The following is a 22,918-nucleotide window of genomic DNA, read 5'->3' on the forward strand; positions in this document are numbered from 1 at the left end:
TGTGTGAGCTCCTTTTTATGAAAAAAAATAATCAAGGGAAGTAGCATCTTCACTTACTTATAAAAGAAATGCACATCTGGTATTTGGCTTGGTGGAACTGGGAACATATCTTCTTTTATATTTATATTTTGCAAAGTGCTTTCAACTGTCACTCCTAGATGGCATTCAAAAAAGAAACTATTAAGCAATACGGGAAAATTAGATTTATTTAGTCTCTGTATGTCTCAATTGAAAATAGCTTTACTTTGATGACTATCATTTTACCAGAAATACTGTACTAAATTAGTACATTCATGATAAAAACAAGAAACTTTCCAAAGTCTCCAGAATAAGACAGAAAAGATTCTACTCCCTAGCTTTGTAATTTTGCTTAAGTTATTTCTCCTCTTGGGTCTTATTTCCTGAATCTGTAAAATACACACAGTAATTTAGATGATCTATAAAGTTCCTTCCAGTTCCAACAGTTCACAAACCTACTATTAAAATTTTCATCCTCTGGTGAATTTTGTCAAATGAGCTGTGCTACTTTGCTAATTTAGCTTTTTACTCACATTCAATATAGACATATATGACACAGCAAAAATTTTTGTGCTGTAATAATTTCTAGAAAATAACCCCAAATTTTGCTTAATCCAATAAGCAGAAAAGTAAGGCTTTTTTCCCCCTATCTCTTGTAAGGCAAAATGATGGCAGAGCCAAAACACAAGCAATAACAGCCACCTTTGCTTCTGGAACAGAGTTATGCTGACCACAAGCCCAGTAGCTGACCTTGGTGCTGAAACTTAAAGCTAATTTGCTATGGAGTCTATAGGGTTCTCAAATATAGCAGCACATCAGAATTACCTATGAAGTTCATTAAATCTACAGATTCCTAAACCCCACCCCAGAGGTTATAATGAATTTGATTCCTAAGAATCACTAAATAGAGACCTGTATTCTTCTTAAAATTTTCCTACACCTGCCAGGACCACAGAGACAGAAAGGGCACATGGGAAATAAACTCAGCACCTTCACCTTTGCTACTTATCACCAGCTTACTTTTGGTATGAGAAAAGATGATAAAAATTTGTGGCATACGCCATGGCACTCTGGCCCAGGCAACAGAGCAAGACTCTGTTTCAATAACAACAAAAAAAAATTAGTGGCATATATTATGATTTAGGTTTGGATTGTGAGTTCTTATTGCATCTTTTTAGTTTTGGTTTTTATAATTATTCTGCCTCTTCAACTCCTAGAGAATTTGATGAAAGGCACAGATTCTCAGAAAATGTCATACCACAAATGAGTTAATACACAAATTCAGAAGCTTTTTGTACTCACTGAGATTGATCAATAGACCCCACTGGTAAGGATTTTTAAAATCATTTTGCAAAGTGATGATTTAGAATTACCTGCGGGCCTTAATCATCTATGGTAAACACCAATGCAATGGCAAGTTATCGGCACCATAATTTTAGAATAAATGTATGCATGCATGTACGAACCAAATGAAGCTTACCTAAAAATGTATCTGCCAGTATGATGGATTGTGATGATAAGGCTGCTCGGAAACCCTTACTTTCAGAAGGAATGATAGTTGACTGGCATACAAATGCTCCTACCAAATTTGTGTAATCATCTGACCCTGCCACTATTTCCTTTACTGTAAAGTCTGTTATATTGTTGGTGCAAAGAGCCATCTTCTTCCCCTAGGAAAACAAAGTCATAGAGGAGAGGTTTTATTGAATGTCAGTCTCTAAACTGAATATCAGCTAGCTAGTGACTCTTTCCCCATCACAGAGATTCTGATTTAATTGATCTGGTGAGAGGCCTAGGCACTAGCATTTCTTAAAAGGTCTCAAGGCAATTCCAGTGTTCAACCAGTATTGAGAGCCACTGCACTTATAACAAATACAGCAATCTGAGGCTGCACTGTTCCTCCCACCACAAGCATCATTTGTGCTGGTTGAAAGCCATCTAACTTAAGAAAATAAAAATCATCTATGAAACATTCAATTCATAGGATAACAATGCATGCAAAGAGCCCAGCAAACTGCTGATGAAAATTTTAATGCCAAAGAAAAAGACTTGGTCTTCCTTCTTCTTTATGGGCCTATGTGTGGCAGAAAGGTAACACGAAGGCTGAAGAAGAAAACATAAAAGCCATATTGCAGCAAAATCCTAGGACAACACCTGAATTCTAAACAGTTGGTCACCACAAGTGTCTTTATTCGTTTGCTCTTAGATTCAATGATGTGTATCTATTCAATTACAAAATAAGTTAAAGGGAATACAGGGGTTTACTTTTTTAATCATTCAGAGGTTAGTTGGAAGGTATAATTTATAAAAATTGGAAGACTGTTTAAATATAGTATGTTTACATATACTACAGTCCAACTACAAAGAATTATAACTTATTCTATCATTTCTACAAAGAAATGTAAAAAGAAAATAGGAAAGCCATTGTATTGGTCTTAAATGTAGAGTGTACACAGATGGGCATAAAGAAAAGAATAAAGATTTCTCTTTCTTAATGCATCTAGCAATCCTAACCTTTTGATTGTTCTTTCCCCACAGCCCTTCTCACCACAATACAGGAGCAATATACATTTACTATGTTTAGATAAAATTGTTGAAGCCAAGAAGAAATGATAGAAAAGAGCAGAGAGAAATTACTGGGGAAAGAAAAAAGAAATAACAGAAATGAAAAAAAGGAAAGAAAAAGAAAGAAGACAGGAGGAAAGAGGAGAGAAAATACAAGAAGAGAGAGTGGTAATATGGAAATAAAATTGAGAAGTGTGATAGATAATGGAATTAATCTTACCGCTTCACACAGTGTCTGGCACATAACAAATATTTAATATACATTTATTTATTGAGTGAACTGAGTGACTAACCAATCTAGGGGTGTGTTGGATCACTCCATGGAAAATCAGATAAATGTCAAACCATGAAAAATTTATAGATCTTTTTGCTTGAAAACCTGTGGTCACTAGATCTCTTTTTATTTCCTTTGCACGAAGTTTAGCATAGTATCTCATAATGAAGATAATTGGAGATATAGGCATTAATATGAAAAGAGATATGGAGGAAACACATTATTGTTTTTACCTTTGCTAATGGTTTATACTTGTACATTCTTCCCAAACCCAACTTCGTATGTTCATAAGAAAATTGGACATATAAGTCCTATAACTCTACCCATTGCCAGTATCAATTAAGGTTCCCATAGAAAATAAAATCCCATTATTTATTATTTAAGGCTGCCTTATCAACTGACATTTGTGCCTGCCTTGCATATGTCCTTTTTATTTCAAACAAACTTCCTTTTGGAAGTCTTTTTCTTTATGAAACACAAAATTGACAATATAAGCAACAGTAACTTTCTCAACTGATAACTTCCTCCCTAAATAACAGGTGAGATTGACAAGCCTGACCCACTTTTACAAAAACGAGAGATCCTCAAAGCACTTACACCATAGATAGCTCCAAGCTTTGGGATTCAACTGACTGCATAAGTGCTTTGAGGCACTGAGAGCCAGACAAGGTTGCTCCTGGTAGGGAAAGCTGCCAATATACTAGGAGGCAACAGAGGATTTAGCAGTCAAAGCTCCGTTTCTGATATTTGGTTGTTAAGTTTCCATAGGGAATTTATTAGTCCACCAACACAGAAACTATTGACTCCATCCGAGATGAAATATGCTCCACCTCACCTTGACAGCCAGAACTCACCTCATGCCCACATAAACTGATATTGAAGAAATGGAAGTATTTGGTTCCTTTGGAGGTGAAGCTGGGACCATTCATGAACGAGCCCACACTGCTGAGGTTGCTAAAGTCATAGTGCAAACTCTGATTTTCCTTTTCATGGTAGAAAAAGCAGTCGCTATAGCAAATCGAGTGGTCCTTTGATTAAAGATAAAGAAACAGTATAGCAGAAAAGAATGTATCAGCTGCTACTAAAAATGTCTTTCAAAAATAAAGTTCTAGGGATAAAAACTATTTCAGTAATTTGACCTTAGCAATAATATATTTTACCATACTAATATAGAGAATTTCTACACTCTGGATTTTTCTAGGCAAAGTTTAGAAAATTCAGAATATTTTGTAAAGTCAGAGAAAATTTATCCCCAGATTAGTTTGTTGTAGACAGGTATTTTAAGAAACAGCAAAAATTTCCTGTTATGCCAGTTTCAACAGACAATAAAACTGTTCTGTCCTTCACCCATAAAATAGTATCAACCTTTGCCATTAAAATGTTACAAGATATACTAGCTGCTCCCCGGTGACTGCTATGGCAGCCTATAGAGGTAGTTTACTTGCTGTACAATACACAAGAAATCAGTTTTAATATTTTTGGAAAGCATTCTTGAGTGCTTTTCTTAATATTTTATGTCCCCAGCAACTAGCACTTTCATGACCCACATTAAGTGCTCAATACATATAAGAGGAAAGAAAAGAGAAAGGGGAATGAAAAAGTCTTATTTCAGAATAAATAGAAACCTCATAGTTCCTGGAGAGTTACTAAGGCGAACTCTTGAATTTCTGTATTTAAATGTGCTTTCCTGAAGATAAATGAAATGCAGACTGACTTACTTGAGTGCTTTTACTCCCGGGCCCGCACGGAATACAAGCCTCCTTGCCATAGACCTGATGTATGGACAGGTAGGTGTCTGGTGGACATTCCTTGCACTGGTTGGTCTCTTTCTCAATGTAGTGGCCTGGGGGGCAGGGGACACACGATGAGCCCAACTGTTCAGAACCGAGGGCACAGGCACGGCAGGAGGACGCCACCCCATCAACTGCATTCGTGGCTGTGATAGAATAGATCTTCACCATGTCATTGATGAACCGTCTGTTCTAAAAAAAGAGCAGAAAGTAATGACCTCTGCCTTGGAGTTTAGTTGCACAACCAGATTATGACTTAGGTTGATATCATCAAAATAACAGAGTGTTCCAGCCTAATAGTTTGTAATTGATAATAGATTCATACCACTCCTATTTGGTTCCTCTAAAAAAAACTTAAATCTTGACACTAGAAGCTAATTTCCACAGTAATGGAGTTTCAGAAGTTTTGCCACAATTACCATGAGATATGTCATGATTGTTATAAACTCGGGTGTATTTATAGGCGTTGTATCTGGAAGAACTGGTATAGTTTAAGAGAGGAGCAACTGTTTCTCCCATCATTCAGATATAAGCCTTAATCAAATGACACAGTAGGGTGTGGACAGTGTGGCAGGGTGGAAAAGCCCTGGAATAGGAATTAGAAAATCTTGGAAGACCAGGGCCTCTGATTCTCACCCAACACTAACCGTGTAACATTGATGTGATCACACCACTTCTTTGAGCCTTCCTTTCCCTCTCTAGTCCTCTCCCTGGATCTACATACTCTGGTTTGTTCTGAAAGGATATTCAATAGAAAGCAAAAACACGGGTTTTACTATATTTTTCCTTCTCATGACCCTGGATCAGTTTAAGGTCTGGTTTTCATCAAGCAGTGGGCATCACTCCATCAGCACAGAGCAGTGGTACCCAGACTACTTAATGCTTCTCTGTCCGGGGCAAAGATAAGCTGAAGCTGAGGAAAAGGCAGGATCCCATAGTATCTTCATGCCCCACACGACGGTAAACTGAGACTCCTAAGGAAAAGGTGAAGTCAAGTAAAATCTGAGGAATGGGCTCCCCACTGAAAGTCTGAAGAAAAAAGATACTATGCTCTGCATCTGCCACCACAGCACTTGGGCCATTTCTGCACAGGCGTTTACCTTGTTCTCACCTCGGGGAGTCATGTCTATGGAGATTCACAAACGTAACAGTCCTGCTACTATTGAAACATACTGTACAATGGCATGTGCTTAGGGGAGGATTAAGTCTATTCTAGGAGGGAAAGTAAAAGAAAGGAAATAATTCACATTCTCCAGGCTGTGAAAGGGAATGTTACTGTAATGGAAAAATAAAACACCACCCATTAATGGCTGCTAGACAAATGTCAGACCATCCAGATGAAGAAGAAAGTCACCAGCCTTCACAAAGCCTCAAAGAGTATTAAAAACGAGTTATTTTTATATAACTACAAAATCAGATTTTCTTTCTCTTAAGCTTCAAGCAATTCTATTCACTTAGCGTGCAGAACAATTCAAAAATACATTATTATGACATTTCATACATTCTTACTCTCAAAAAAATAAAGAAGTTTACCATTTTTATACCAATCTACCCCATAACCAGACGATTGATACTATACCAATGAAAAGCTGTCTTTTCCTCCAGATTTGACTGATCACTTTGTATTTATCTCCACAAAGGGGCATAATCATTGTGTTTGAAAAAAAAAAAATGCTTGGAACTTACATCTTGACCCTGATTAGTTCTCTGGAATGCCCATGTGAATGTAAATGTTGCATTCTTGAAGATGATGTGGGTATAAGCTTGTTTTTCTTTGGTTCCACCCCAAGATTCCACCACATTGGTACTTTTTCTATTAATATCCTAAAACAGTAGAAAAAAATATATACAAATAAAGCACAAACTCAGTATTAATATACATGTGTATATATTACAAATGTGTTTGCATGTAGAGTTTGTGACTATTGGCAGAGCACGTAAACACTGAATTCTCAAAACTTTCCTTCAAATCTGCACAAGCACCTCACTCACTCAGTAATTACAACGTATGAACCACATTGTTAATATAACCAGAAAGCTCTCAAATCGTAGTATGTTTAATGTATGCTTTTTGCTTGCTGCTATTGTTCCATGTGTGTGATTCCAGCTTGGGAAATAGAAGAGAAAACATAATTCCGAGAGCTTCTTGCAATAAACTTCTAGTATCTTCATAAAACAGAAAGGCTTTCCCTTTTTTTCTTTTTCCTTCAGAGATTCTGATAGGCAGCTCTTATAGAGGAATGACAAGATCCCCCAGAATTATACTTGCAACTTCCAGGCTTCCCCAAGCTCAGGTTGACCAGAACATTACTTTATGTTCATGAAATACTCTCTTGCTTATACTTGAATTCCAAAAGGATTTTTATTAATATAATATTTCTGATTTCTTCAGCTAAATTCAAGATTTAAAATAATCATACAAAGTTTTGATATTCTAACTGATATGCTGCCATTAATATGGCTAGAAAGCAAATATTATAAGTCAACCAAATAATGTAATACACGTCTAATTTATTTGAAATGAAAACCAAGGCAAACTCTGAAATTTCTAATTAGTCTTCCCTGCAGAAACTCTTCACTTAAGAATTTGGATGGGCTTCCATTGGTTATTTGGAATGTTGGCAACAGGGTGGCATGAGCTCAAGACATGTCTCTTTCTTTCTCTTCCTGAGATAATAACCATAGGAATCAAATATGTTAGAAAGTAATCAAATATGCTACAAAGAGTCATGTCTTAAGCTCACATCTTGAGTTCACGTGATAGGAATAAGAGAAAATGTTTGTCATGCATTACAGAGATCCTCACATTATCAAACAACCAAATCATCATACATGCCTTTTCCAAAAAGGAGCTCATGATATACAGACAGTGCTTCATTAAACATCATCTTTTTGGGTCATAATAAATGGAATTTAATGCATTACTGCAAATAACACCACCTTACACTTGTAAAGTACTACATGATATTTTATGTTATTTAATTTGATATCTCCAAAAATCCTGTGAGATCAACTCACTCAAAAAGGAAAGAAAATTAGCCAATTTTGCTAAAAGCAAAACAATCTGGGATTGATTTATCAAAATAAATATGGTCACTACCATCAGGAGTGCCTGGTCAAGTGAGAGAGACAAAAACATAAGTAAATTCACATAATTAAAATAGAGATTTTTCAAAGGGTTTTAGGAATACACTGGATAGAGTGGTTAACTTTACTTAAAGGAATGAGAGCAGAGCGAACTTCCCAGAGACATGAAATTTTAGCTGTCCTTGAAGTATGCTTGAGAGTTCACCAGTCAAGAGAGCAAAAGGAAAGATGTCATTCTAGCTTAGAGTGTCCACACACATGGAATGAAAACATAGAGTGTTCCACTAACACTAGGAAATTCAGAGTGACTAAAAAGAGGTGAGTGGTAGTACAAGCAGTTTTGATAACTGAGTTTGGGGAAAGAAGATAAAGAGCCACAGAGATGTCATGCTAAGGGAAGTGACGTATATTCCTAGGCTGTTGGTTCTCAGACTTTAGAGTGCACTAAAGTCACCCTCAAGGCTTGCTAAAATAGACACTGCTATGCCCCCAGGGTTTCTCATTCATTCAGTAAGACTAAGATGGGACCCAGAAATTTGCATTTCTGACAGTTCCCAGGGGATACTGGTGCTGCTGGTCCAGGGCCCACACTTTTAAGAACCCCTACTATATGCAATAAAAAACACCAAAGGGAAGGGGATGGGTTTGTTATTGATGCCTCTACTGTTGTTTCAAGATAATTTTGACAGCAGGATAGATGAGACAGTGGAGATGAGAAGAATGGCTAGGAGACTACTGAGTAGTCTAGTTGAGAGATAATAGGCATTTGAATTTCATCAACGGCACTGAGTATGAAGAAGAACAGATTTAAAAACATTAAGGAGGCAGAGTTGGGAAAACTGAAGATTATGGGTTATTTGTGGTGTAGATGGATATGTTAAAGATTATTCATGATTTTCTACTGCTATGAAGTCAATATTTTTTTTCAGAACCAAATAGTCTGCCTTCGTTGAAGCTATTCGTAATCATGAATAAATGTATAAATCTCCATACATCTTGTATATCATAGAGGAAACTGTTAAATGGACTGTTAACTAGCTACTACAGGGTCATTGGAAAAAAACACAATCAAAAGCAAAGCAGGCCTATGAAGTCATGACTTAACTGTAATTTTAAAAGCTTAGCCAACAACCTTCTAAAACCCACGTGAGGTGTTAGTAAATCTTGTGGTGTTACTTTTCTCAAGAATTGAGATTTGTATGACATCTAAAAAAGAAAAGGGCAAAATGACAACACGTGCATAGTAAAGTGCATTGTCTAAATGTATTAGATTTAACAGGGAAGGGTTTCCTTTGCTTCTAATGCTCCACACCTCCATTATTTTCTGCCCTCACTTATTGATACATTTTTTTCCCTCCTGTTGGTCGGAGTGGCTGAATAGTTATTAGGGGAGAATTTCCATTCTGATAGTGATATATTTTTATGAAGGAATTTTTTAACAGATTAACCTTCCTTGGCCTTTGTCGGTCACTGCCCTCACCCCCACTGGGTCTGCCCCATGAGAAAACAAGACTTTCTTCATGGACTTTATTCCACAATTCTTCGTGACTAATTTAGATATTTTTTAATGTTCTTGGAAGGCCCTAAGAATGGCAAGAAAAATGGGATTCTTATCCCAACTTGCACAAATAAGAGAATGCTAGGCTTAGAAACCTGCCTCCCAAAGCTGCTCATCCACTTACCACCATGAAGTACAGAACACAGTCCGCTGAACACAGGGTCTCAAAGACAAAGGTTATTCTTCCCAGTTCAGAACCCATAGCTCCAGTCATAGATGTAGGTGGTCTATTTGACAGATTAAAATAGCAATATTTATAGTATGTTCGAAATACAATTTAGAATAAAATTAAGCCACTTTTCTTTATTAAGCTAAAATCCATGTTCTTCTTTTCTCCTGATCTACTTCTGGCCCCATGCACAACTTCTCCCTCACTCAATCTTGCATGTCCACACCCTCGGTTCTAATATGGCATCTACACAACTGAGGTAAATAGGCCTGAATCTCCTGCTGTTAATGCTATCAATCCATCCTTTTTTTTAAAAAAAAAAAAAAAGACTCCTACTGGGAAATTTCAAAATGAGATTAGGAAATTTGTAACATCCTACTTTACAGAGAGAACCGAGAAAAAAACAAATAAGACAAAAGATATTCCTACAAACAACTTGGACTAAAATCTCTTTATTAAGCATCCAAGAATCATGGCTATGATAGCATTTGGATACACTATTGTTAAAACATTCAGCTTTATCTAAGTAATATACAACTAACATCTGTAGCTTCTCAATCACTCATTCTACGGATAGTCTTAAATATAATGCATTACCCTGTGGCAGCTTGTTATTTACTAAGTATTTTTTAAATATTAATAATTTTATAAGCAACACTACTTCATTTATTTCTATGGGGAAACAGATGTGGGGATTCTTACAGAAAAGAATCAGAACTGGTTTTCCTTACTTAAATCCTGGGATATGCAAGTTTAAGATCAGGTAATCATTATCAGAACCTCCAGCCCCACTCTGGATATGATCTCCAGCCACCTCCCAACCTGGAAATGATAAAAGTTATTTTTATTAATACAAATTCCATTAATGATTTTTCAACCATCTTTTTTAATAAGATAAAAATAAAAAGAAGCCTTAGTGTTTATGTTCAAAGTTAGAAATACTCCAAGAGAATTTCCTATTTTTAATTTGCAGTTACAAATTTCATACAGAGGTAGACTTTTAGACACCAATGAAGATGTTCCAAATGATCCCCCAGGAGGAACCAAGTAATGCATTATTTTGCATAAAAGTTATTTAATGGGAGAATTAAAACAGTTTTCTCAATGAAGTATGATTTTTAACTAAAACAGATGGTCTTTATCCATTCTAATATATTGAGATAGAAAATGTGAGTCTTGGGGCAACCAATGAGAAGGAGAAACTTCACATTACTTAACAAAGAAGATTTGGAGTGTGGAGTTCTTTCTTACAGTTTGCTGTATTGTTGTTCCCTAACTTAACCCTTGTTTTACATTAATTCATTTATTTATTTATGCAACTAGCATTTATTGAGTGCCAAGAACTATAATGTGTACTAACATAGAAAAACAAGACTGGGTCCACCCTCACTGAGGAATCAGTGTAACAATGGAAGGTAAGCTTGGCATGACTAGCTCAATTTTGCTACTAACCCCCTGTGGTAATATCCTGTAGGTTAAAAGCTTCTGCTTAGCTCTGCATGTAGTCCAGCTAATTATAGGAAGAATTTAGTTTGTAGTTCAACTCTAGAAGAAGGAAGGTAACTGTCCCTTTCCCAAAATTAACTACTGGGGAGATAAAGAAAGTATGCACATAAGTAACAATGCTGTGTTAAAGATTTATAGGAACACTGTGACCTGACCTTTGTCATCCAAAGTTAACTGACCAAGAACAAAGAAGTTACATTACCTCCTTGGACCCCTGCTGATGGTCATCAGTCACCTTGCAACCCTCCTCCTTTCCCCACTTCTCTTAATATAAGGAGCTTAAAGTTCCTACTAACTTAAGATGGTTCTTTAGGACATTAGTCTGCCATCTTCTCCGTTTGCTAGCTTCCGGAATAAAACTCACTTTCCCTGCCCCAACACCTTATCTCCCAACTTTTGGCTGTCATGTAGCAAGTGATACAAGCTTGGATTCACTCACATCAGTAAAATACAAGAGACAGACACATGCTAACAGCTGTCAACAGTATAGAGCTGTGCATAGAAGGTTATATGAGGTCTGTCCTCCGCACAGGAACAATCAACATTCCTTAAACTGAAATGACCACAGTAAAATGAGGAAAGGAAAAGCATCCCCAACATAGCATCAAGCTAGGTTAATTACCATTGGCACTTCCATATCCAAAAGAAAATATCAATATCGGCTACTTTAAGAGGTGTAAGAGAGAAAGAGAAACTGAAAAAGGAATTAATATCACTGCTAGATTGATTTGACAATTTTTGAAATATTACAATCAACAATTTATAGAAAGGTGATACGCTGAATACATATCAATCGGGCTAATCTTAAAAACAATACATACAAACATTTCTCATGTTTGAATACTGCCCATTTCAGGGTCCCTCCCAGTTTCCTCCACTTACTTAGGAGAGAAATGCCAATTGTTTAACCATTTAAAGATTCCTGTGGTTAAAAGGAGAGATAAGCAGGTATTAACTCCTAATTCTAAGAGCTGAATAGCCATAAAACTTTCTTTACCCAGTGGAACAAAAGGCTCTTGACTGCAGGGTAGGCACTATGAGAGGCATTTAGGTTAGAGAAATCGCAAACTTGTGGTGGGCATAAGAGGGAGAGGGATGTTCCCACATGGAGCAATTCTATACCAAGAAAAGAAGGACTTTACAAATGTTTCCATAAGAACACCTTCTGGTGTTCAAATACGCCATAAGGAGGGATGGAACGGCAGCGAAGGCCAAAGAAAAGAAGGCAGTAAATGGATGGTAAAGAGGATATGTTTGGAAGAGACTAATACCCCTGCAAGAGGAAACAAACATTTCTCATGTTTGAACATTGCCCGTTGCAGGATCCCCCAGTTTCCCCCACTTTTTTCTCTGTCCTGACCAAGAAATGCAGAGTGTGTTGACCGCCCTGTGACCTGGCCAGCTGTGTGGTCCCCACCAAGCTTGAACCCAAGCTGAGGCCTTGGGCATTCCCAGGCACTGACAAAGGCGTTTTGGTGGTTGTTCAAAACTCTGAAAGAAACTAGGCCCAGCCCTGAGCCAAACTCCTCAAATCCTCATATAAACTCCATAACTCGACTCCCTCGTTTCAGGCATGCCTAGGTAGAACATCCCTGGTCTTGCTGTCCATGGCGAGGATACACTGCAGGGCCTCTCTAGGTAAGTTCCCCTAATAAATGCTTTGGACTGATCACCCTGGGGTTAGTGCTTCTTTCTTTGGAATACCAACCAGGGGACCCATCTTGGGCCAGTTTGGGGCACTCCCTTGTGGGAACTCCCCTGCCAGCCACTTATGGGGAGATCCCAGCCATAGCCTGAGCTGAACAGAACATCTGTTATTATGGGTTTAATGTATCCCCCAGAAAACATATGTTGAAGTCCTAACCCCCAATACCTGTGAATGGGACCTTATTTGGAAATAGAGACTTCACAGATATAATCAAATTAAGATGAGGTCATTAGGACAGGCCTTAATCCAATATGACTGGTGTCCTTTTGAGAGGATGGAAATACGGACACAGACACAGGGACGGCCCCATGTGAAGACACAAAGACACAGAGAACAGACAGCCATGGTGATGAGAGACAGAGATTGGAGTTATGCTCCCACAAGTCAAGGAATGCCTGGGGCCAGCAGAAGCTAGAAAAGGCAAGAAAGGATTTTCCCCAGAGGCTTCAGAGAGAACACAGTAGCCTGCCAATAACTTGATTTCGGACTTCCAGCCTCCAGAACTGGAAGAGAATATATTTCTGCTGTTTTAAGCCACCCAGTTTATGGCTCTATGTTGTGGCAGCCCTAGGAAACTAAACACCCATAATACGCTTAGCAGGAGAGACGTGGAGTACAGAAAATAGAGAAAATAAAGGAATCCAGTGCTTTGAAACTCCAGACTTGGAACTCCAGATTGCCAATGTGAAAGGAGAGCTGTAAGTGGAAAAACACACACAGGATAATAAACTGGACAATAAATGCAGGAGAATGGCCCCAAAATGAAACCAGAGGGCTAGTATCCATCCAAGTGCCTTACGGTATATAGATCATTGCTGCCCAGGAGAAATAAGTGAGCCACAAATGTGAGTTTAAATGTTCTAAGAGCCACATTTTAAAAATTAAAAGAAGGTGAAATTAATTTTAATACATTTTATTTAACCCAATATACCCAGAATGTTACCATTTTGACATGTAATCAATATGAAAAATTAAGACATTTTACTTTTTTTGTACTAAAGCCCTGAATATACTAGTGTGCATTTCATACTTTTAGCACGTCTCAGACTAGCCACATTTCAATTGCTCAACGGCCACACATGGCTAAATGGCTACTGTACTGGACAGCACACCTCAAGAATTTTTCAAAGCAGAGATCTGAAAGTAGGGCACACCAAAAGTAGTAGAAACTCAGGAAATACTGCCTTTTACTATTCTCTAGTTGTCATTTTCATCCATTCTCAATCATAAAAACTATATGGAATAATGTCAACAAAAATATTGATTTCAAAAACATTCACTTCTAACCTAACACCCTAACAACTATTATAATTTTTATATATTCCCTTCTAAACTTTGTCTATATGCACAGGTTCACAAGGGTGTATGCAATTTTATATTGTCTTTTTTCCCTAAGAGTAAATCCCATATTTTCCATGTTTCTATACATACCTTTATGTTTTAAGATTTATTTTGTTTTAAAAATCATATTTATGTTTATTATAAAATTTTTAAAGCTATAGAAAAAAGTTAAAAGATAAAACCTAAAATTACTTATAACTTCATCACCTGGGAAAAAATAACATTAACATGTTTATATGTTTCTTTTCACTCTCTTTTGATACATAGGTGTTGTTATATCACTGAGCTCTTATAAATAACATTTTGTATCATGGTTTTATAAATTAACATTATTATACAAGCACTTTTCATTTACAAATACTTCATTGATGTGTTAATGACTGAATTAATATTTTATCATTTAGGTAGATATAACTCATCTCTATAATTTACCAAATCACTCACTACAGGAGGACTCACCTCCTGTTGACCATACATATATTTTAACTATTTGGATTGTTTTTACACTTAACTCATATAAATGTCACTATAATTAATATATTTTAGGTAAAGTTTTTCTGTATTTCAGTATTTCTCTAGAAAAGAATACCAATAAAAGTTACTGGGTCAAATGAATATGTTTTTAAACCAATATTTTATGCTATTATTTTGATTTTGAAAGCAATATGTGTCTAGATAGAATGTTTATTAAATATAGTAAACTACAATAAATGAAAATAAAAGTAATTCATACTTCCCAGAAACTTCCCACCCCCAAAAGATAGCTTCTTCACATTTTGGTGTATTTCTTTTTAGTCGTTTTCTAGTATATACTTTTTTTTTAATAGACCTTAGGCTTTACCATTCTATTTTCTGATCTTTTCAATTTAGCATTCTCTTCTGATTTTCTAATCATCATCATATCAAAAATATTCCCCCTCTAAAAATCTTTTGTACATTTAATTTTAATGTCTTAACAATACGTTGCTTATATCATCATTTTATTTAACCATACCCCCACTGTTGAAAATTTAGTTTGTTTTCTCCTATTATTTTTTGCTCTTATAAATAACACTAAAATTAACATTTTTGTGCATAATTTCTTTCTTTACATCACATTGTTTCCTTGGTGTAAATTCCCAGAAGTAGAATTATTGGGTTGGAAAAGGGAACATTCTAAGTTCCTGAAACATACTGCACCAAATTGTTTTTCATATAGCTTGCTTATAATGGTTGCATAACATTTCATCCTATTTATATAGCATAACTTTCATAAACAGTATCCTATTGCTGGATATTTAGATTATGTCAATTTCTGTTGTTATAGAAAATGCCTAGTGAGCATCCTTGTGAATAAACAGTAACTTGTCTCCAACTTTGAATTCCGCTTAGGCAAAATTCCAGTACACGAAGAGTTACTTCTACATCCCTGTTCTGCAACTGCAAAAATTTCAGACTGAGAGTACCTGTATCTCAAAGCACATCTGCTCTAACTGCACGACTGGGTGGGTGACTATCTCGTGCAACAGGCAGCCCCTGCCTCTCCATCGGATCTTCGGATCTTCGTTCTCAGGAGGGCTGCTCACAAGGTGGGCTGCTCCTTACAAGGTTGGCTGCTGTACCGCCCAGTCACAAAATATACAGCACCTTTTATGTTTGTATTTTTCACATTACTGTTTCCTATTTCAATATCATACACTAATACTGCAGAAATTTATACTTTTCCAATGAATAGTTGAACATTTCTGAAAATTAGCAAAAATTTAAAATATACCCTCTAAGTAAATTAGTAATAAATCAAGTATTAGATTAAATTAGTATTAGATTAGAATAAATCAAGTATTGTCATATCAGTTAGACTAAGTCCTCTATAAAATCAAATACAAGTTTCAGATAATCTTTACTAGTAAGTGAACACACACACACACGTGTTAGGATGCATGGAGTCATTCAATACCCTGGCTTTCCCAATCTTATTTTTCCAATAGGTCTTAACTGTCTCAACTAAGAACTCAATGATAGGACATTTTAGAAACATAAGCCATAATGGTCAGGTAATAACAATTGTATTTTTTCTTCTTCTCCCTTAGGAGAAATTTTCAATAGTGGGATTATTTGTCACTAAAGAGGAATATTTTGTGTTTAATATATATCAAAGCTTTGTCTTCCCCTTTTTCACTCACTTTTTAACATTATTCAAAGACCCATTATTTGTCAATCTCTGTACTCATTGTAAGGCTGGTGGCAGGTACCCCTCCCCTCCCTAATGGAAAAAAGAAGTCCCTTCTATCCCTCAATACCCGCCCCAAAGCTGAAACAAAGAAATTCCTCACTCCTAGCACCGACATCTCCTGGCCGAAGAAACTCCCATCCCCCAGTCCTAAGAACCTATATAAACCCACTCAGACTTCGTCTGGTACCACTCCGTGGGTCCCCTGAGGCTCGCCCGGGTCCCTCTCTCTTAGGGACTCGTTACCCCCACCCGGGAGCGACCCACTAAAGCCTCTTTACTTATCCCTTTCTACTCTGCTTGTCTTTCTTTCTCTGGCGCCGGCTACTTCAAAGAAACCTTACATTCATGTGTACACCTCACTTCCTATATCTCAAGCCTGTTTATTTTGGATAGGCATTGACTTAAAACATATGTGTTAAAAAGCCTGTATTTGTGTGTTTATAATAACTAAACATAATATGGAGGAAAGTGAGCTAATACAAAAATGCTCATGAGCTGATAAAAATAAAGGATGCATTTTAGTGTAAAGCCCTGGTATTTATAATACCTACCCCCAGCATCAAGCTTAAAAATACATACATAGATACTGTCATTCATTCAACTAACAAATATTGCAGAAAAACTAAGTGCTAGGTTCTCTAGGCACCTAAAGTGGAAGAACAAATAAAATTCAGCAACTTTCCTATAGAACTTTATAGTAAGCGTAGTAATGTAACCCTAAGTAACATTTTCAACTTTTCAATAAGTAAGAATCATATACATTTTGTAAACACGATCATAAATTCCATAAGCAAGGGGAATTTGAGATCACTTAACCCCTCAGTATTGCACAATGCTGAGCCAGACTCAATCAATCAAGACAGAAATGCTGTCACAGTACTCTTTAAAATGGTAAACAACATAGATTTCATTATCCCCTTTGGTAAATCTACCCTAGTATTTATAGTCATAAATTGGTGATCCTCAATATCTACCTCAAAACTGATTCCAGAAAATACAAAATTAATGGTTATATTTGGATAGGAAAGTCATCTGGCTGTGACACCACATTTACTATTTTTATGTGAGCACTAGAAAGTGGGTAAGTAGAAAGTAGCCAAATGGTAAGACTGAAGTTCCTCATACCAATGTTTGGTATGTTTTAGATAGCTGAATCCGATAATGAATCATGTCTCTGCTGCCAAAATACACCAAGTAGGCTGATTCTGAACTTACCATTCATTCCATCACACTTGGAATTCCCAACATTGAAGCAGGAAGTTTTCATGTTGCCAGGAAGGACATTCCACCATTTATATTCAAAGCCAAGTGCAGGCTCCGTTCCTGCTGGACACGGTCTGCATTCTTCAAGGGAAAAGTGGGGTAAACAATTAAAATTAAACTGCATCTGGACAACATCCTCTCTCTCTGTTCTAAGCACTACTAAACTATAATTAGCAGAGAGAGAAGTGGGAAGGAAGGATATTGGACCACAAATTCCCTTAGGAAATAATAACTGTTCCAAAAGACATCTGGAAAAATATTCTGAATTATATACATATTAATTATAATATGGTGTATATATACACACACACACACACACACACACACACACACACACCATACCAACATGAAAAAGGATAGACAAAAAACCTTTTAAAATAATTCGTTCCTTCATTTCTGGGAGTAATTGCTAATACTGAATTACCCTCCATAAGAAGAATAATTCTGAAACAAATTCTAGTTCTCCTACATGTGACCTTAGAATCAGTTCGCTCTACTTTATGAATAAGAAAAGATTTCACCCTTCCTTTTGGTTACTAAACTTAACAGAATATTAATACCATTTAATTATGGACTGATTACTTGAAATTCAAAATATTCACTATGTTGAGAAATGGTGCTGAGAGTTGAGGGGCTGGGGAAGAGTTAGTTTTATAGATAAACCTGATTTAAATTAACATCTGTGACATTGAAATAGTAGGATCTTTTCCAATTATTTTTAAAGACACTTTGCATCATCACGTCAGCAAGAAAAGGAGTAAAGAAAGAAAACATTCATTTAGCAAACACTCCTTGCCGCCAAAGCACTACAGAAGACATTTTTATACAACCTTCTCAATGATGATGAGCTAGATATTATCCAAATCTTACAGACCATAAAATTGAGGTTCAAAAGGTTTAAACAACTTGGGTAAATCACACTATTGGTAGTGTGCAGGACATAGATTCAAACTGAGTCAATTTGACTTCAGAGTCCTTTTTATGCAATCTCTCAGAGGATATTAGGAAATGGCACAACTTGTATTCAAGCCAGATACCTGCAACTAAAATGTGCTGTAATATTTGTCTAAGATTAAAACAAATTCTGTAACCACTTTTTATATTATTATTTGGTAAGTATTAAAATTTTTCCAACAGTACACTTTTAAACAATCTTAGGGACTATTTTAATTGTCATATGATCAAAATAAGCAATATATGCTATTATTATAGCATAAAATGCAATTCATTATTCCAAAGGTAAATTAGAGGAAATGACATTTTTTGCTTGCATGAATATATATGCACACACACATACCAGAGAAGGGGCACTTATCCTTAATCACTTACATATAAGGTGAAATTTTCTTACCAACATCCACAGGCAAACAGTCATCCCACTAAGAGAAAGTTACACAAGATGCCATTAAAACAGTATCCTCGTATTTTAAATAAGCCATTGTGACCTCACAATTCCATTATCATATTTCCTAACTCTTCCTCAGTCTCAATGATAAGAAAGTGTTTTAACATTCTTTTCATGGAAAAATCCTTCCATAAAAACAATCTGTAACAAGGTCACAGTATTCCAACAAGGTCAGTTTGCTAAAGGTCCAATTATTGAGCCAACTGACATCCTACCTTTTGTTCCATCTGAAAATGTTCCAGAAGGGCAGGGATGGCAAGAAGATGACCCATTGTTATAAAATCCAGGGTTGCAAGGTGGACAATCCTTCTTCTCTCCAGAAGGGGGCAATCTAATAGCATCTGTGACATCCTCCCGGCAGATTTTGGGCTCTATCCATTTGTACATTATCTGAGTCTGCAAAAAAAGTGAGAAAGTGATATAACACACCTATAACAAAAATGTTAAACTAACATCCTAGGAAAAGTGCAAATAGTGACAGAATAGAAAGGCCAGCTGATGAGAATCTAAAACATTAGTGACAAAATGGAAGAAAAAGAGAAAACTTTGGTGGGGAAATGACCATTACTTCCAAATGTTTGTACGCTATACTACAGGTGGCCTTACCTCATACATAGCATGTTCCCCATCATAAAATCCCTCTTTAAAATATAGGTAATATGATTATCGCCCTTACTCTCCTAGCCACTCAACTGCCTTTATTCTATAACTAACCTAAGTTTCTATGCAGCAACTCTTTTCCATTTTGAGACCTCCGGATGCTTTGCACATAGTGATCGCAGAAGAAAAAGGTTATTTTTCAAAAAGAATAGATCAAGCTTTACACTTTAATCCTGTTAGTTCATAAATATTGGTAGTTGCTTCCTGAGTCTTTTTAAATAACCTGATATTTGACTGTAAGAGCTGTGGCTAAAATATTTTCCAGACCATGTTCCATGTGCTCTGAACATCAGGATCAAGACAGGCTCTGCCCTAAGGGGAGTAGTCTTTTAAACCCTATTCTTACAGTCTCTCACACACGTATTCACCCCCACACAAAACAAAATACAGTTTAAGTCCTCACTTAATGTCATAGATAGGTTCTTGGAAACTGCAACTTTAAGTGAAATGACATAAAATAAGGCCAATTTTACCATAAGCTAATTGATATAAACAAGAATTAAATTCCTATGGCATATTTCTGGCCACAGAAATATCACCAAACATCTAAATAAAGACCCTAAACACTTCATATATTAAATCCTGAAATAAATCTAAGTTATACATACATTTAATAAAGGTTAATAAAAACAAGTAACATAATTATTTACCCAATTTTTGGTGAATCAGCAAGTGATGGTGATTGTAGTGGTGGTGGGTTAAATCAAGGAATAAATGTTTGCAAAATGAAAATTGTCAGGAGCTCCTCCTACCACCGTGCAGTTCAAAAGCAAACAAGAATAAATCTGGTGGGCTTGCTGGGAGCTTTGATATAGCAAGATTTATTGCCATGCATTTGTATCATTATTATAGACTTTACAAAGTTTTATTTTACAATCATTTGTATTCACTCATTTTGTAGCCTGCTTATTCCACTTCAGGGTGGTGGTTGTCCAGGGCTTATCTCAGCAGCTCAGGGCTCAAGGCAGGAACCTACCTGGATAGGATGCCACTCCATCCCAGGGTGCACTAACACCCACCCGCACTCGCTCAGACTGGAACAATGTAGACACACCGAGTAACCTAACATGCACATGTCTGGGATGTGGGAAGAAACCAGAGTACCCAGAGAAAACCCACATAGACGTGGGGAGAACACACTCCTCATACACAGCGGCCCCAGTCAGGGATGGATTTTTTTCTCATCAACGTTACAACCAAACAACACTAAACAAAACATTATTCAAGGACCTGCTGTATACGCAAATAGCTGTAACTCAGCTAAACCCCAAAAGTTGTTATCATAAAATTATTCTCATTTTGAAACCAAAAATATCAAATGGGTTAGCCACTCCAAAACAAAATTGATAGGCTCAGTGGGGAAAAAAGAAAAGGTATTCTAAATGCAAAGAGTAAAATAAATCAACTATCTCATAACTAAATACAACATTTTAAAAAGACACTAAAAGTTCCTTTCAGTAGACATTTCTGCTGAAAGTAGTCTTTGTCCTTTAAAACAACTTCTGCAACAGGAAATCTTCTATGGAAGCTTGAGAACCAAAATTAAAGGCAGTTCTCTAGAGCTAGTTCTGGTTAATAGAAAATTATGTATAGTAAGCCCTTTAGGCCACTCAATCTCATTCTCAAGTATTCTTATGGAAAAAGAGATTACCTGACCTGAAGAAAGATGCTTAATAAAATGGTTTCAAGGTAAATGTCTCAGCAGACTTATAAATTTTGTCCTTTTTACAGCTCTCTTTTCCCACATTCATTTGATGGCTTATGTCATGATACACTTTAACCAGCCACTTCACATCTGCCTTTCTTGCCATCTGTAAAATAATGCCCACCCCTGCTGGGGCTTCCTAAATAGCTGTAAAAGTAAATTAGATGCTGTATCCAGAAGGGGTTCTTAACACCCCTCAAGAAAGTCACTCTAAAACTCAGAGAATCTAAGCAAATGAAAAACATCATTATATTTGGGAGACTGTCTTTTTAAAATTCTGGCTTAACAAGTATAAAAACAAATTTGAAATCCTTGTAGTCAATTCACTAATTTGATGATTTATTTTTACATTAACAAAAAATGCATTGAGTTATATGTGAGCTACTGCATTTTGGGGAATAGTCACTTCCCACATGGGAGGAAGGCCAGTGCTGATGCTGTGCTCCATGTAATCTTCTCAACCACTCTGGGAGGAACATGTTCTTATCCTCAAGTTTATAAAGGAGAAAACACTCCAGATGAGAGCGATTAAAGAACTTGCCCAAAAGTCATACACAACTAATAAATGGTAAAGTAACATCAAGTCCATGGGAGTCGGTTTGGTAAGAGTGAAAAATAGAATACACAAATACATTTTGAGAAGTCAGCTAACCACATGACTTTCAATGCAAGCAAACTAAATTTTTAGAAATTAAAAAATGTGCACCCAACTTAGAAGTCAAATTTTGAATGGTCTGTCATAAATGTTTTGTTTGCAAAGCTTCTTGTGTCACATGGCAGATTCAGTCTCTGCCTCTCTTTCTAATGGGGACAGATGCTTTCAAGTCTGGCTGACTAGGGAAAAATAATAATAATATTAATGATATTTAGCACCAGGTGGCTCACAGTGTAGGTGAAAAATGAGTAATCAATTCATTCTGTACAAGTTGAGACAAAATTATGAAATATTTCATGAAACCAATACCCTAACAGAGCAAAATTTACCAGATTACCATTAAGATAATGAAAGCACCAGTGTGTGTTTATATGAAGCATGAAAAAAATACATCTTACAAAACACACAGAGGTACCAATTGGAGGTGCCTGTCATATCAAAATAAAATCCAACACTGTGAACACTAAAATTTAGACAAATTCTCAGACTGGATTTGTCCATAGTTGCCTGTTTTCTTCCTTTGGATATCAATACACAAACATATTAAGCCTTTATAGATTGGCTGAACTCATCAGAGCTAAATTACACGTGCCTCCCAGCTGCCTTGTGCTCCATGATGTTCTGGCTCAGGAGGTCTCAGCCAAGCAGGCAATTTCTTGCCTCCCAGCCTCTCCCAAACCTTGATCATTTCCGCCTGCAAGCCACTGGGCACTCATTTGCCTCTCTTGGAATTACCCACACCATTCTGCCAACTTGTGTCTGACCCCTCCTTCAAAGCCATGCTAGGTATCTATAGCTGCTCTACGAAGGTCCTTAGCCTACCAACTACATATCAGCACTCACCCAGATTCCTTTTCTATGAAGGCTTTGCTGCTTTTGTTTTCCCATGTGGTGACCTCCTTCTCCCCTTTCTAAATGCTTAACAGCCTTCATCATCATGTTCCTTTATGAGGAAGACACCATGGGAAGTTAATAATTTACTGGCAGTTCTAACCAAGGCTT

General features: G+C 36.5%; 1 protein-coding gene across 1 annotated transcript in view; it reads right to left on the reverse strand.

The window, feature by feature from the left end:
• Positions 1-22,918, reverse strand: part of ELAPOR2 (endosome-lysosome associated apoptosis and autophagy regulator family member 2) — a 72,116-nt gene that overhangs the window by 21,381 nt on the left and 27,817 nt on the right. The window contains exons 8-16 of the mRNA XM_045564548.1: positions 19,112-19,292; positions 17,444-17,572; positions 10,193-10,283; positions 9,417-9,519; positions 6,334-6,471; positions 4,576-4,839; positions 3,712-3,885; positions 1,499-1,688; positions 58-154 (exon numbers count right to left, since the gene is read on the reverse strand). Of these exons, the coding sequence (XP_045420504.1) occupies positions 58-154; positions 1,499-1,688; positions 3,712-3,885; positions 4,576-4,839; positions 6,334-6,471; positions 9,417-9,519; positions 10,193-10,283; positions 17,444-17,572; positions 19,112-19,292 (1,367 nt within the window). The remainder of the gene's footprint in view (positions 1-57; positions 155-1,498; positions 1,689-3,711; positions 3,886-4,575; positions 4,840-6,333; positions 6,472-9,416; positions 9,520-10,192; positions 10,284-17,443; positions 17,573-19,111; positions 19,293-22,918) is intronic.

The sequence above is a fragment of the Lemur catta genome, chromosome 11, assembly GCF_020740605.2.
Source record: "Lemur catta isolate mLemCat1 chromosome 11, mLemCat1.pri, whole genome shotgun sequence".
NCBI classification, from domain to species: Eukaryota; Metazoa; Chordata; class Mammalia; order Primates; family Lemuridae; genus Lemur; species Lemur catta.